This window comes from Macrobrachium nipponense, chromosome 11, assembly GCF_015104395.2.
Source record: "Macrobrachium nipponense isolate FS-2020 chromosome 11, ASM1510439v2, whole genome shotgun sequence".
Taxonomy (NCBI): domain Eukaryota; kingdom Metazoa; phylum Arthropoda; class Malacostraca; order Decapoda; family Palaemonidae; genus Macrobrachium; species Macrobrachium nipponense.
In genome coordinates this window covers 13,131,458-13,149,290 of record NC_061087.1, presented here as the reverse complement: position 1 = coordinate 13,149,290, position 17,833 = coordinate 13,131,458, and the positions used below count along the sequence as shown (strand labels likewise).

Below are 17,833 nucleotides of genomic sequence, written 5' to 3'. Positions count from 1 at the left end.
GTATCAAGAAATTGTAGTTTCAAGGGCAGTACTTTTAAACTGTTATGACAGCTACTTACTCACTTTTTTCAACAACTTTCGACTCAAATCAAGCCTTTTCAACAATGAATCATATTAAACATTCAGACACTGGTTCTGACCCACCATCTAGACTGAACACCAGGTCTACGTTCAATTTTTTTTTTTCCAATTTGCTTTTCCGTACTGCATACGTAATGTTTCATTAATATTAGTATTCTATCTTGCTCTATTCCTTCTTCTATGTTGCCTTGGTGCCATTGTTCAATATATCTTAATAATTTCCTCCCTACCACATATGCCTACAGTATCTTGTCAACTGTTTGGCAATCAACATAAGCCCCACATATTTCAGAATAGGGATCTCACTCGAAGGACCTGTCTGAGACAGAATGACATCCTCAGCTGTCAAGAATTGAGCAATATGTGTATTACTTATTATTACCTGCTAATTATAAATATTTTTTTTATTAATTACCTTTCTGATGCAAAACCATGCATAATTAATAGATTAATTTTCCAATGAAATACACAACCAGAGTATTTTCCACAGTAAAACACTGACACCTCTAGTATGCAAAAGAAATCTCAAGATTCCCTAACTGCATATACACCAACAGAATGCAAAACTATAAGCTGTCTGGATGTTACAATGTTTCTATTTAAGGTGAGGAAATTAATTTCTTGGTCCACAACCATTCAACATCGAGTGAAATTATAGCTCTTGTGAATATGATATATCTTCAACAAAAATGGTTCTATATTTCAGCAAACACTGGACCTTATTTGTCAGCATAAAACTGCCGAAATATGTGCAAAAATTCTCATAGCCTAAACATATATCGGAGCAAAATAATTATGTTGTAATAAACATGTAATAAAAAAGCCTTAGAAATATCTATACTATGCTAGAACATATATGAATACCGTAGTTTAAATTCTATAATGAACTAGTAAATGATTAGGAATTTGCTCTAACCAACACAAGCCTACCGACACTAAACAACCATACCAACTTACAAAATGTGATACTGGATGGTAAAACAATAGATATCAAGACTTTTAACTTTATTTAATTTTTTCATCCTTGCAACAAGACAACATACAGCAAAATGGCTTAACAATTTGAAATTGCATGTTCCTTGCTTCATAATATAGTTATATAAAAGGAGATATTTGAAATAACACAAGGAAAAGTTTGAAATCAATAAAACACATGTATAATGACTAAAGTGGACTACAATAACTACGACATTACCTTGTGGATACGTAGAAGTTACAGGGTATTGATAACCCTGAGGAGGAGACTTCACAAAATTAGGTGGTGGTACATGAGGATTGAATGGAACAATATTATCATATAATGGTATGTCATTCTTTTCTCCACTATTACTTCTGCTACGGTTCGGTACACGATTTTCCACTCTGTCTCCAGTCCAATCTGATGAAACTACAGCTTCACTTGGCACATCCTTCAAGATAAGTTTAGAACGGGGCCGCTTTTTATCTTCATCAGTTTCATGACTTACACTGTCATCTAAATTAGTAGAATCCCAGATGTCCGATTTGTCATCAGGTAAATCAACATCTTTGAGCACCTCCCCATGGCGTTTTGATTTTCTCTCTCCACTGCTGGATTTTTTGTCCTGGGACTTGTGTGACCTTTCTTTCTTCTTTCTCTTTTTCTCCTCTTTTTCTTCCTCAGAATCATGTCGACTACTTTTCCTTTTTCCTTTCTTCTTCCTAATTTTCTTTTGCTTTTCATCAATGCTAGTATCCCCTTCATTCATCTCAATATTTTCCTTCTCTTCAACTGTTGGTTGTGGTTCTTCTTGTTCTTGTTCTGTTGGAGCTTCAAGCTCACTTGAAGCATCATGAATTTCGTTAGCAATATCTTTGTTTTCTGCAACTGGCTTTTCATTGTGTTCTGCATCCCCATTATCAATCGGTTCCACTACATTAACTCTTAAAGGACTCCTCTCTGACACAGGACTAGCTGCTGTCTGACTAGCTGGGCTTTTCATGAGCTTATCAGACACTCTGATTCTTGCTGGGCTTTGAGGGAAATGAGCAGGACTATGTGGTGGTGTTGGAGATACTTTCGGATGTAGTACATGAGGTGGTAATGATGTAAGTGCCTCCCCTCCGTCATTTAACCCATCACCCTTCCTCTCCCGTTGTAACCTAAGAAGTAAAGGATAATTAGCAATGCAATAACATTACAATGATTAGAAATAAGAATTATTTCAATACAAAAACAGCTATTATATTGTTTATTAAATTAAATGGCATACAAAATATCTAAGCTGTTAAAATACAAACTTTATAGAAACATGAAGGAGAAAGGTAGAAAAAAGAAAATTCATTATAAATTAACTAACGTTCGAACACTAGATCGTTGACAATGTTTTTTTTATAAATACTGTAAATATATTACTTTTATACATATATCATTCTTTTTTTGCGACTAATTATGTTACAAGTTCCAATGCCAATCATGACAAAATATTTAATATTCAATAATCAATTTCAATAAATATTATTTTCCAAGTTACACAGCTAAATTGAACTCAAGTCATAATAGATCAATGTCGAAAATTTTCATAAACATTGCTTTGCTGTCAGATCTAATCAGATGGGAGGAAAATACCCACTGAATACAGTAATTGGATTATAAAATTATTCTTTTAAAATGGAATGTTAATATAAGAACAAAACTAACTTTACAATGTTCACTACATTCTTCAATAATCTTTTGACAATTCCTTGCATAAAAATTTACCCTATAAACATTAAAACCTTAATGTTCCAATACTACAATAAAGAAATTAAAAAGCACTCACCATCCACATTCAAACTCCTGAACTTTGATTCTAAGGTATCTATTGGGAATAAGTGTATCTGGGCCAATGCCCTCCTTTCCACATGCAGGGCATACATGCTCTTCAGAGTCAAGCAGATGATTACGAATGCCTGAAAAATAAAAGATAAAACATTCAAACATACTTAAAACATTTACTGTACTATGTTACCTTAACTAAGGAATTATAGGTTGTCAATATGTTCATCTAAGCTGTCGATCTAACTTTGCTCTAACAAATTTTTATTGTCAGACTAAATTAAGAGAATGTTTCCCCAGTCAATGCCAGTCATATAGTAGTGTATGCCCTGCTATCATTTCAGTGTTTCTACTTCATTTAAAACTGTCTACATCAAGTTGAACTGTATGTCACAGACATGCTTACTAAATAAGCATCACAAGTTACATAATGTTGTTACATGAAGATGCACATTTGAATATGTAAAATAAATGAGGAAGTTATGGTTAGAATTACGTACACAAATGAAGGATTTTAAAACTCCTGACAAAATAAAAATATAATTAGAAAGAAACCAAGTTTCTTTAAAATCAGAGGTGTACCTAACATTATGAAACATGACCATTAAAATAAAAAGATTTTTGAACATTAATAAAGATATAAGCAATAAACACAGCTGGAACTTACAATCATCGCAATAGGCTACAGCACAGCATGGAATAAGTACAGCATCTTTTAAAATTTCCTTGCACAGCTGGCATTCTAACTCATCTGGTGGTGCTGGTCGTTCAGCTGGAGGAATGTGCTTTCCTGTATTATTATCACCTCCCCTGAAGCATAAAATGGAATTTTTTAATTAAAAAAGTTCTCATATAATCTGAAATTCCATTCCTCTTCAAAATAGTTACGTGTCTTTTACGTAAAACTACAATTCACCTTAAAAGACCAAAGCCATTCATTTTACAAGTAATAGGATCATTTAGAATATGTGCACAATATAAGTGAGAGTCTGACCTATGTATTAAATTGGTTCAGTAACATGCATATACAATATGATATGGAGAGAGAGAGAGAGAGAGAATTTATCACATAGTAGAAAACAGACTTGTATAACTTCCCTTACCCAGTCATTCAAGAAAGTGCAATAAGAAAACCAATTACTACTTACATATCCCGCAGACGAACTAATTTGCCTGTTTGTGTGATCATAACACCAGGGGCATTTGGATCTTTTGCCTCTTCGAGGAACATTGATGGAATCCCTGTACTCTTCCTTAAATCTTGCTGTTTTAAAGATAAATATGTAGAAGCATTAGAAACCTTTAAAAAATATACCCTACAACAAAATTGGCATCAATTGAAATTTACTGAACATGTTCAAAAAATTTTTTCAGTTATTACACTAGCACCACTAAGTCTCAAGTTCAAATTGTAAAACAACTTAAAAAATAAAATTCCACTTTAGGAAAACAGCAATACTGTACATGCTTGGATACAGTCCATTATACTTACATTGTTAAGTGGACACATTGTGACCCAGTGCCCGGCCTTGTTGCATTTGTAACATTTGTAGCCAATTGGGACAATCCCAGTCATTTTGCTAGCACGGAGCTTTACATATCTGTCAAAGAAGTCGACCAGTAATGTTTGATATTAAATACAATGACAATTAAAACCTGAAAATTTATGCCTGATACTGAAAAATAATTAAGGAGTGGATAAAAATTTGCAAAACTGATAATTCACAAATGATTTCATACTTAAAGAATGCACATAAAATGACAAATTTTCTAAGACAATTTGTATTTTTCATAGCTACAAACCTGAGGTCTTAAGCACCTTTATTGGCTATGTCAGAGACAGAACAGAACTTACTTTGAAGGATGGTAATCCATTGTAGACTGGGCAACCATTGCATTAATCTTATCCTGTTCGCTACCTTCCATTCGCGTTAGATCCGTCACCTGTTTAAAAAAAACTAGTTAGTGCTAGAAGTCATTTTTATTTTCATATCTTCACATGATGTCCACCACAAAATAAGATTACCCTTAGGACAGAAGATACAAAGCATATAAAATGGGTAGGAAAATAGCAGACTTCACACAAATAATGAAAAATGCATGAGTTAAGAAAATAACTTATGACTTGGTACAAAAATGCATCAAAGCATCTAACTACACGGGAGCTTTTCACATAAAAAATAATTTTCCTCAAGGGTGGAAAACAAAAGCATGTCAAGAAAATAAAATAAAGACAAACTACCTCCAAGTACAATTTACTTTAGGTATATTACCACCTTACATTACCCAGGACGTGTAAGGAACCATAATGAAAAAACACGTGATAAAATTAAAGTAAACAAGAAAACTGTACTAAGAACTGAAGACAGTATACTAATAAAAATGAACACTGCTAATAATTTTTTTACATGCCTCCATATTGTGTACCACAAAACACTGTCCACTTTCAAACATGAAATCTAAATTAGCTTATTTACAGAAATTGGTTTTCAAAATATGATTTTTCCTATTTTTGAATACATACAAAAACCAAAATAAGAGAGAAATGATAAGTGCAAACAACTGCTTACCCCTTGTAACCTAACTTTAAGTTCATGCATTCATACGTAAATCTTTTTGCACTTCAGTCACTAACAAAAGGGAATTAAAGAAATGAGTGAACTAAAATATGCAATGATAAAAAAAAAATGTTACTTCCCCTTCAAGAGAATATAAATATTTTAAGTTTTAATAACATAATTAAGAAGATCTATTTTACCCAACACTAAGAAAATCCAGAGTTCTGTGATAATCCCTTATGTAACTTTAACATAAGTTTTCTTTAAATTCATGCTAACCTTGCTTTTAGGAATACCTTCTAATAGCCTACTCTTTTCATGAGTTAATCATTGATACTAATTACTGCAACCCCACAAAAATTTCAAAGTCCTCCATTCAACTACAACTCATGCATTCACGTGCTATTCATTATGTTTAGTATTCAAGGAATATCAATAACCTAAATTAGACCAGAACTTGACGCTTCTGTAAAACATGCATACCAAAATAAAACAATGATGTTCAACTGACCTCTTTGATCTTTCTGTCTATTTCTGCGGCTTCTGCTGCATCTTCAGTCTGTAGATATAAGACAACCTGTAGAAACTTGTTTCCAGAGTGGACTGCTTCCCAAGGCCTAGGTGTTGCTCTGGTTTCACACAAGCAACAATCCAGTCCATACAATCCCTCCCAATATTAATTTTCTTTTGATACTATAATCTTTTTAAATTATATCAAGGACCATCTATGTATATAGGTCATATCTGCTTATCTTCTACAATAGGTTGTTGAATGGACATTTTCAAAAATAAATCTGAGCAATTTTCATATTGTAAAAGCCACAGAGTATCATATTTTACCCGAATTATATTCAAAACTGTATTAGGGAAATTGTCCGCAAACATTGATAAATGTACAAATAGTACTTTTAAAAACAAAACCAACAACCATTAACTACTGATTAAGATCATTCTATTAAGACAGCGTCTGCATTCTTGTATCTGGCAACCTCTCTTGCCCTTCTGTAGGGTAATTGTACTTAGTACATTTCTGGTCTTTAATAGTACAATAAAAGAAAAATGTTTTGTCATCTTAACCCGAAAACATATAACTCGGGTGTGAATAAACTTGCCATTTGCATATTAGTATATCATTACAAATTTAGTCAATTTACACAAAATTTGTTTCAATAGTTTCTGTATTTAAATTTTTTCATCATCATACATGATCTCATAGATTTTCTCATCCAAGCATTCAATTACATTTCCTTTTAGCTACAAGATATAAATTTAATGCTCAGTATCTTTTACTCTAAACAATATGCTGTGCATCTAAACTTTTTCTTTTACTTTCCTCACTGTGTTAATTAAGGTTCAACTCAATTCTGTAAAGTCTTCCAATTTTTAGTAAGTAATTTTTGTAAGTAATTGCACCATACATTTTGTTCATTTCTCTGCAATTCCAAAAGCCTATTAACAACATTCTTGCACAATCCACAGTTATACCAGCCACATTTTATATTACTAAGAAAGACATTTCTATCTGGCTCATGCCTCAAGATGAACTCAAATGTTTAATACCACTTATGGATGAATAATAATTTTCAATAAGCCTCACAAGGTCAACACTCAAATACTGTTCACTTATTTATTACCACGAGGTTTGCATGTCTGTAGATTGTACTGTACATCTCAATATATTTCAGAAGCACTTCCTTCTTTAATTTTAAGATATAAGCTTAATAAAAGACAAGACAGCAAACAATATTGATTAAGTAATGAAGTAATGTTAAAAAAAAAACCAGAACGTGTCATCATAATCAAACAAAATACATGTCATCATGTGGGTCACAAACACAACATAAATAGTAGACAGGCAGTATCATGAACACATAATCAGACCATTTCACACACTTTCCAACTGTTAACACCATGTTGTTTGACAACAGTTTTTGTCATGAGTGAATATTTTTCCGAGTAAAATTTTTCATATTGCAAGAAAATTCTTTCAAGAGCATTTTACTCTCAGAGGGCTAAGTACATGAAAAGTTTTGCCATGAAATTATGCTCTTGTAAAAACCAATTAAAATAGGATAATATACTTGTGCTGGGACTTCACATTTAACAGTTCCTGGTCACACTCTTAATTGCTATGCCAGCTTTCCAAAGTGTAGTTCAGTAAAAAAAATAATTCAAATGATCAATTTCACATCAATTCTTGGACAAATGGCTAAGCTACAATGCTCTAGCACCAAATTCATTGGACTTATAGTTTCCAGTTCTAATTTTTCAGGTCACAGATTTAATAAACAGTATAAGGTATGTATAGTATAATGTCGCAGTGCAAAATTTCTCCACAATTTTTGCTTAATAACATAGGCCACTTTAGAATTGCTAAATTACTGACAACCTTTAAGAGAACTCATCATGGTAAACAATACAATTAAATTTATTGTTTGAGCCAACTTCTCCTCTATATAAATGTGCATAAAATATATTGCTTTTTCTGACTTCCACAGATTAATGCAAGCGTAATGAAAGCTATTTTGTACAAAAGGCTTTTACTAGTATTTACCAAACAAAGAACTATTGTTCATTCCTCGGCATAAGCTGTTAATTCCTTAATGTACTGAGGAAGCTTTTTCAGTAATGGCTGCTACACACATTTAGTATACCAAACATCTACCTCCAAAACAGAAATTAGGAAATTTGGTTGTCTATTTGTTACATTTTCCTTCTAGGACAATATTCGAATTGTAGCAAATTTCATATCCTATAATGAAATATATGTTACCATGACCTAATACATACTAGCAGATAAAATATACCCTACCCTGACATATTACTATCACATCATTGTGCTCCTTATTCACTTTTTTTTTAAATATCATCCTTATGTTAGTTACAAAGTTATAAAAATAAAAACAAGAAACTGAATTACAAAATGTATGCCTACTATAGTTTGCAATGTTCATAGAACACTTCAGATGTTTAGGATTGAAATACAGAAAGCTAAGACCACTGAAATCAATAAGCAGGGTCAGGAAATGCTTGTCGGGTAAGATCAACAAGACTATTGGCTTGTCACAAACTATTTCTCATAAGTATGCTGAAAAAAATTGTGTAATGGATTGGACAACAATAAACAATATTGCATTATTAAGGGTACCACAGTCAACACTGAGCTGACTATTCTACTTTTACCATCAAGCAGCTACATAAGTAGCTACAGAGGACAGACACAGTAATAGTAATTCATGACATTATAAAATTAAGATAAAGCCACAGGATAAAATATCTATAAAAAAACAGTTCCCAAAATGTCTCATCTGATGATGTGGTAGTTTGGACCATTAAGACAAAAATCAATTTTAATTTGTCTCATAAGTCCTCAGAGAAATTCAACTGATATAACAGAAGCAAGAAATTGCAATCTGCCCATGTAATAATTTCCCTCAGCAAAATCTGATAGAAATAATAACCATTATCTATTCACTCCCTAGATAAGATAATAAAGTTTCTGGTGGAAGTTAAAATACACTGCTCGGAAACCAATCTGAGGAGGTCATTACTAATCATAATGAAAACAATAACCTTAATGACAATGTAGTTAACATGGGAACAAGAATCACCTAATGGCTTTGGCAATTTTTTTTCCAAATCCCACACTAACTTTTGCATTACCTTGCAAACAAACATGACAGAAAATATATTCTATAACAACACACTGGTGTTACTATTCAAGTAATGGAAAAACTCAATAATCTTAAGGTTGTAGTAACATCATACGCACGTTCAACACTAAAAACTACTAAAATTTTTGGACTAAACATTACATAAAAAATTACCAGAGCAAGATGTTTCCACTTTATGGAGCAACCTGAAGGCTGAAATTAACATACATACTTGACCAACGGATTTGCACAAAAAGTTATACAATCTAGACATGCAAGTTACGATGGGGAATTGAGGATATGATGGTTCATGGTGTTGTGTTACACTAACAATGCATCAGGTGAAAACATTAAAAGGTTCTGGTAAAACCAATATGAATGCTTCAAAGTCTGATATTTCAAAGTTGCAGACACTATGAAGCACTAGTCTTCAACCTTTCAAAGGCTCCTTTGAGGAGTAAGGTATCAATTTCGAAATGCCCGCGATCATTAGTAAACAAAGATTGGAAGTTCTGAAAGTTTGATGAACCTGCAGGAAGCCATGCAGTGAAATGTTCACAAAAGAGTTACATGGGAAACAGTCATTCCTCTTGCATTACCATCTTAAATCTCAAACTAACACACAACATTGAGTAATTATATGCATACTTTCAGGCTTGCTAACAAGCCCTCAATGTAATAATGGACATGATTTATGACAAATGCAAAATAAGAAAACACTGTACTCACTGGTATGGATGAATGAAACTGAAGTCAAATTTTCAAGTAACATCAGAAATGACTAAATTCAATGAAAATAAAGTTACAACTACAGTACTTCTGGATGTGTATAAACAGTGGCAGTCCTGTATTCGCGTTCTCTGCATTCGTGGATTTCACTATGGACAATATCTACCAATTATTTGTGGGAAATTGGAATTTTGCAGTATTTTTCCATAAGAGATATCCAGAGATTCCTGTTTTTTTTTTTTTCCTTTGTATCAATTCATCATAAAATGCACTTTTTGTTATAAAACTAAAAAACCAGGTGTAAGGATTTTTAGTGGGGTTTTCTTGAGCTTCAACAAAATTGGCAGCTTTAAGTATTTTATATGGGTTTAAACTATTCATGGATTCTAGCTATTTGGGGGGGGTGGGGGTCTGGTATGCATTCCCCACAAATATGGGGGAAACACTAACAACATCTATGAACAACTCCTAGCAATACAAAATTACTGTTTGCTGTTTTCAAAGCATACTCTGCAGCAGCTCTTATAGGGCAACCATAAGGCAGTTTAATCTGAAGCGTTTAACAGAACTATTTATGAGCAATTGTTTTTTGGGAATAAACTTTGGCAAACAAAACTGTAAAAAACTTAATACCCAGGGTATTGGGTATTATCATGGCCAAAGGATTGCCAAAACTCTACATCTGATTATTTCAAAACCAAATCTTTACATACATTAGCAATGAAGGAATCTGGTGGGATATTGATGAATTGTTACTGTGGATTTGGGTATGTTCAGTATATGAGCCTATAAGTTCCCCATTACGTAATTACACTGGAATTCAGTGATAGGAGGAGGTTATTCCATTACAGGCCTAATCCACATAGTTGTTCTTTAATGGGTAAACTTATCTAGATAACTGCTTCTGAAAACTGGATGCCATTATTACTGATGATCTAGTCATTTAATGGATATCTGGCTTGATTTACAAACTAAAGATGTTCCTCCAATGACTAACCTGAGAAAGCAAGCACAGTTCAACATCCACACCAGAACTATTATTTCATAAAAAAAGTATGTATATATGTATATACAAGAATTTTCATTACTTTTAAAATCTCACAAAGATTAAAACATCACATTTTTTGAACTTCATGTTAAATACTGTTAATATTAGTGAGACATTCCCTACACAACAAAATGGACATTATGTGGCTTAGCCAGTTAATGTGAGGGCCACTGCTCCAGAATGACTGACATCAGTGGTACATAAAAATCCACAAGCATCGAAGTAATGGGAAAATTGGACTGGCGCCATCTTATCTAAAATACATATATATAATTTCTGCTTAGAAACAGAAAAGTAATACCAAAAGACATCCCTTGTAAAGGATAAAATTAAGTGGCCCACAACCCACCCTTTAAACACACAAACAAACACACGTCCTTGCATTTTTCTTTTACAAATTATGACCATAAACCAACTTCCCCAAAATATAAAGTGGTTTGAAATGAATTCACCGACAAATGATGATCTCACAGCTGAATCAAGAATAAATTCCCAACCTCCAAGCACCTGCTACTTTTCAACAATACAGAAAGGTCATCCAGTTTCTGAACATTATGGCACTTTCACTCAATCATCACTTTTAATTACCCCCAGCTGGTACTTTCTCAGCACCTTCCTCTGCCACCTCCTCTTCAGCCCTTCTGATCACCAGTCTATCATCTTTACTTCAATCCACACATTCCGCATGATCAATCACATTAAAAAGCAACACACCTAATCATCTACAGCATTTTTATCACATTCTGTTTACAACACAGAATGGTCATCCATATATATTTTTCCTGTATGATCAGTCTATACAGTGGTCCCCCGTATTCGCAGGGGATGCGTACCAGACCCCCCGGTGAATAGTTAGAACCCGCGAATGTTTGGAACCCCTATGAAAATGCTAAAAACAGCCTATTTTGTTAGTTAAAACTCAAGAAAAACCCACTAAAAATTTTCCTACATGGTTTTTTTAATAGTTTTATCACAAAAAGTGCATTTTATGATGAAATTCATCAAAAAAACCAGGAATTTGTGGATATTTATCATAGAAAAATACCGCGAATGCGCGAATTTTCCGCGAATAATGCAGGGAAACGTTCCTGAGAGAAATCCGCGAATGTGTGAGTCCGCGAATCTGGAGAACGCGAATACGGGGGGTCCACTGTAGTATGTATATTAAACTAAGTCATTCAACCTCCCTCATCACTGGCTGACATATATCCGTACAATCAAGGTACTCGGGTACAAAAATTTGGGTTGGAAAGCAATGTTCCTCACATTAGACTAGCAAAATTAAAGAGCTGTCACATAGAGACTAGCAATATTATAGTTGCCTCATCTACTCTCCCATATGCACAACTTCGGCTTCCTGACATTCTCCCCTACCTCATCTTTTCTTGGATTGGAATATCTTACCCTACCAAGACCAGTTGCATTTTTTCTTGAAACGTATTCATCATTTCCATTTAAAACTTTCTCCAAACCAATTACATTTTATACCAATAAGCAATATCTTTCACAACTCTCTACAATTCTCAACCAAGATTCATGAGAAAACTAGGATAATTTTCTTTTTTCCTTTACTCTAAACTTCTCGTACTTCAACAATAAATAGTGCAGGCAGTCCCAGTTACTGGCGGCCTTGGGCTATTGGAGACCTGGTTTTACGGTGCTAGTCTAGCAACAAATATAAGTGGATTTTCGGCTTCGATCCCCATAACAGCGCCACCAACCCATTTTCAGTTATTGTCATGCTGTTGGGTAAGGGACCCCACCCCCTGATAACATGGGACTACCTGTACCACCTTTCTTGCCTAAGTACAACATACCTCTAAATCAAATATATTTGAAACCTTTCTGTGAAACTTAAGCCTGTCCACACTAGGAAACAGTGTTTGCAAACAAAGTTTGCAATGTTTCCTGTCCAGACCTCACTTGTTCTCAGGATGCTCATCTGAGCAGTAGCCTCTGTATTCTACTTGGCTTTTTTTAATGCACTCGAGGAGTGAGGGATGAGAGAAAGAAAAAGATGGGTAATGAATTTTTTAAAAAAGGAGTATCATAAATATATAATTTATATATATATATATATAAGATATAATATTATATTATATATATATATATATATATAATATATATATATATATATATAATATATAATATATATTATATATATATATATATAAATATAGATATGAAGATATCATATATATTATATATATAGAGATATAGATATCTATATATATAATAATAATATATATATATACTATATATATATATATTATATATATATATACTATATATATATATATATAGATATATATATATATATATATATATTACATAGTAAGACGTTATTTCCAGGGTTACAACGCCTACAACGCTCATCTGGGAGATGAAATATGACACCAAAAATGCAAAATAATCAATATTTGAAGGTTTTTTTTTATGAAAAAAAAAATGCCATAAGAATGCAATTTACATAGTTTTCAATGCACCCAAAGCATTAAAAGTAAGGTTTTCTTAGGATTTTTTTGACGATGTTCCGGCTTACGACGATTTTCGGCTTATGAAGCGTCTCAAGAACGGAACCCCGTCGTAACCCGGGGACCACCTGTATATATATATATTATATATATATAATATATATATATATATATATATATATATATATATATATATATATATATATATATATATAATATATATAGTATATATATATATATATATATATATATATATATATATATATATATATATACACACTATATATATTATATAACCACACACACATTATACATGTGTATATATACATATAACACACAGAAACACTACATGTTTCCATTGTGGATGGGAAACAAATATGCTGTAAAACATTTCACAATGTTTGCTAGTGTGGAAAGGCCTTTACAAGGTATTCTAAAGCAATATTATGACTAAAAATGTCTTTCATCACCTTTCCACTGCCATACTAGTGAACACTGTTTTACTGACAGCAGTCTCAAACTCAACTTGCAAGCAATGATTGTATCTATTGCCATGATGAAATCCAAGTTTTAAAATAAAATGGAGATCAGGAATAACAGTGACAACATAAAATGAGTAAACATTGTTCTTAACATTCCCTTCCCCACAGTCTTTCTCCACTGAGCTATCATTCGGGTAATGAAATCATCCTGTACATAAAACATTTGTTCAGAAGTAAAAACATTTGTTCAGAAGTAATTTTCCCATTTTTAATCTACTTATTTTGATGAAATTCAAGTACTTCTTACTGATATGTATGTTGTTAAATAACCAATACGTATTCATTAATCATGCACTCAGAAAATAATCCTCCCTGATTCCAGTTCTCATAAAGCATCAATAATTCTTTTTAAATATATAATACATACACCTATTACTGTAACCCAAGATTTCCATTTGCTCCACAATCAACATTGGTTAAACTTGGACTAATGGTTTGCGAAGAAAAGAAAGAAAAAAAAAAAAAAGGGATGTGAGTGAAAAACTTTTCTAATTTTACAAAGCCAATTTGCTGAATTAGTTGCTTCTAAGAATGGCACAAGAAATGTTGTAAAAACACAGTATCAACAACACCTATACATGGATATTTAAAAAAAAATGCTTATGTAGCAGCATTTTTTTCTGCACAACATTTCAAGAACACCCAAAAATTGTGAGAATTAGCATGCAAGAGCACTGAAAATTTCATTCCCTCGAAGGAGGTGGAGATTTACATCTGTGACCAGCAAACTAAACCTCTTAGAATCATGGTATGCGTTCTATTGTCTATGCATTTGATAGTTTCTGTTTATGCTAAATAGAATTCATGGGATCTCATGGTCTGACAATAGTGAAGGTAAAAGGAAATGGAAAGTTTATCTAGGAAACAAAGAAGAACCAAAGACATGACCAAGAGATGTAACAAAAAATAAAACAAAAGAACCAAAGGTGAATTGTAAAAATTTGGTACAGCGACAAAACATAAAAGAGGGGAGGCACTATAAAAACAAACCAATTGTCAACAATTTGGCAGACAAAAAAAAATAAGGTGGTGGCACTATAAAAAAAAAAAAATATATATATATATATATAAAATCAGCAGCAGAAATGATGAAAAAAATGCATAAACTAAAGACAACTAATAAACCTAGTTTTTGATGAGCCTCCAATAACAATTTCAGTATTTATTATTTACATAATGTACACTATTAACGAATAAGGAAAAGAAATGTATGAAGCTTTGCATTCTTATAACCTAAATTCCTGCAACTGAACACTGTGATGAACAAGTGATAACTTTCTAAATTCATTACATTAATGACATTAACTAAATGATCCCAAGATTAAATCACTGACTGATATCAAGTCAAACAGCAAGATACTACTGAACCATCCCAAACCAAAATCGACAAGAAATAATCACACCAAAATATATAATTACAATCAACCAATTAAACAATAGTGATACTAATAAAGGCAAGCATAGCCAGGGGATAAATAATTAGTCAAGGAAAACCCGAAAGATATTTTTTGAATACGTATCGCTAATCAAATGAATTGCTATTGCTTCCATGGCCCATTTCATTATTGACAGCTGCTCCATGCATATCAACTGGTGAAATGCACTGCGATATTTGTTTACACTCCTTACTGCTCAATACTTAGCCAAATCAACTTAGTGGCATGCACTGGCTCATACGTAGTGACTACAGATAAAGGCTTTTTGGAGGAATAGCAGTGACAAGACGAGTCAGTGCTAGGAATTGCCTTGTAACAAAAAGCCAGAAGTATAGTACTCTTAAACTTAAATGTCAGGATGTGGTCACCATTAATGAACAATCCTTAATCAGGAGCTTCATCAGTGCAAAATACAACAGCCATACATGGTAACCCTTGCCTAGACAGTGGCAAAGTATAATGAAGCGCCACAAAAATATAACCAGTTGAAATACCTTATTTTATATTTTGCATGGTGCATACTCTTCCATCTTGCATCTCCAAAAATGCCTTGTGGAATGGAATGGAATGGAATATAAAATTCAAGCCAAGGCCATGTAGTGGGACCTATGGGGTGATTCAGCATTGAAAGGGAATTTTAGAGAAAAGGAGGTTTTGAAGATGTAACAGGGGGAAAACCTTGCATTTGCACTAAGAAAGTTAGGAGTGGGTGAAAAGTAAGATGAAAGATAAGAGACTAAGAATGGCAGTAAAGAGGTATGGTAACAGGAATGGAACAGGTTGCAGCCAGTATTTTTTTGCTAACTGCGCTAACCCCTTACAGGGACACATGCCTGTGTTAGCTGATTTCCATTAGCAACAACAAAAATTTGTCAAGTGCTGGCCATGAACTGCATGGTGTCCACACAGGGAGTAATAAGAAGTTACAAATTAAACATTTTTTATCCCTAGTTCTTATTTGTGGAATGTAGCCAATTTTGATAGCTCTTGTAGCCAGATCACTCTACCTTGGAAATGTGTACTGATGACAGACAAGACTACCTGTCCCCTTTTCTGGCCAGTGAACTACTATGCTTCCCAAGACAAAATCCCACACTGTTGGCTAAAATCCAAAGTTTTAAGGTCAAACCAACTGCTGGTAAGGGGTGGTTAATATATTTCTTGAAATATACAAGTCACACTATACACACACACACACACAAGGTAAAACGAGGAAACAAACATAATTGATAATCCAATCATATTACTTTCTACTTCAATATGGAAATATATAATTTAGTTGAGGCTTTTCTGCTACCAAATTCATACAATTAACCATTAATTAAACTATCAGCACATCTGTATGAAGCATGCCCCAAATTTCTCTTACATAACCAGTGTTTATATCTTATGTACTAATGGATTATTTTATGTCCCATTTTATGTGCTCTCCACTTGGTCATGTGTTCAAACATTACACTTCATGTTCAATACCTAGTGCTAAACCATTACATACATCCTTACATATTACACAACAGAAGCTGGACACATATTACACAACAGAAGCTGGACACTAAGTAAAAAATATACAAATTAAGCTTCATGAACCAATTCAGATTAAACAAAACTAAACTTTAGAATGCCACACAACTATGATCCATAATCTGCCAATATTTTGCATAACCATTTGTCACTAACCCTAGCTCTACCAATCTGTGACAACGGGTCACCGTGAAATTCCACCACCCACCTCTTTCATGAGCTCATCTTCCACAAATAAACATTTTTTGGGCAATTTTTTCCAGTACACTATTTGGGGCAAAGGTTTCGTCTGCAACCCACAGGGTCATTCAGTATCATAATGAAATGCAGTCTAGTTAGTTAATAACATTAAGGGTTCCGGTAAGAAAATTAAGGGATGTAGAAAAATTAAAAACCTTTGAAAATGCAAAAGTTACGATTACGCCATCCAAAAATAAGCCAGATTTCAGCATTGTTCCCTAAAAGCTTGATTTAAATATGCCAAGCAGACTACACTAATATCAGTACATAATGCTCAACCAACTGCTGACTGTCATCTTGAATCCAACACTAATGAATAGCCAAACCCCAAACTCATTAAAACATCCTCTGTCCTCTGATGTGAGTAGAATAAAGAAGGCCAAAGACAGTTATCAATTTTTGTATTTCTTTATATTAGCTGGGATAGAAACCCATTCTTCCTGTCAAAATCTGATAGGTAGGTTCCGATTGCACAGTGATCCAACTAAAACAAAGGTGCTGTGAATAGTGGGATTTGGACTGAAGGTAAGACATGGCAAATTTATAGACAAAACTATGTGGAATACATTAATCTGTAGAAAGTTTATGAGAGAACTAATATGAGGCAATGTGGAGGGTAATGATGCTGTATACATCATCAATTGTTGAGGAACAGCTTTTATGATGGAAGTGTGGCATGTGTTAGGGTATTTGTAGAAGTTGTGGGATATAAAGACAAAGCATGAACGGAATGTGAAAAGTTTGAGACAGTACTGATTAGGACAGGCATGAAACC

The 17,833-nt window shown here is 33.2% G+C and overlaps 1 protein-coding gene across 5 annotated transcripts in view; it reads right to left on the bottom strand.

The window, feature by feature from the left end:
- The window catches only part of LOC135224898 (E3 ubiquitin-protein ligase RBBP6-like), an 86,961-nt gene that overhangs the window by 11,243 nt on the left and 57,885 nt on the right, over positions 1–17,833 (bottom strand). For all 5 annotated transcript variants that reach the window (XM_064264255.1, XM_064264347.1, XM_064264394.1 and 2 more), the window contains exons 5-11: positions 5,927–5,974; positions 4,713–4,801; positions 4,350–4,458; positions 4,006–4,121; positions 3,525–3,667; positions 2,862–2,991; positions 1,277–2,202 (exon numbers count right to left, since the gene is read on the bottom strand). In XM_064264255.1, coding sequence (XP_064120325.1) covers positions 1,277–2,202; positions 2,862–2,991; positions 3,525–3,667; positions 4,006–4,121; positions 4,350–4,458; positions 4,713–4,801; positions 5,927–5,974 — 1,561 coding nt within the window. The remainder of the gene's footprint in view (positions 1–1,276; positions 2,203–2,861; positions 2,992–3,524; positions 3,668–4,005; positions 4,122–4,349; positions 4,459–4,712; positions 4,802–5,926; positions 5,975–17,833) is intronic.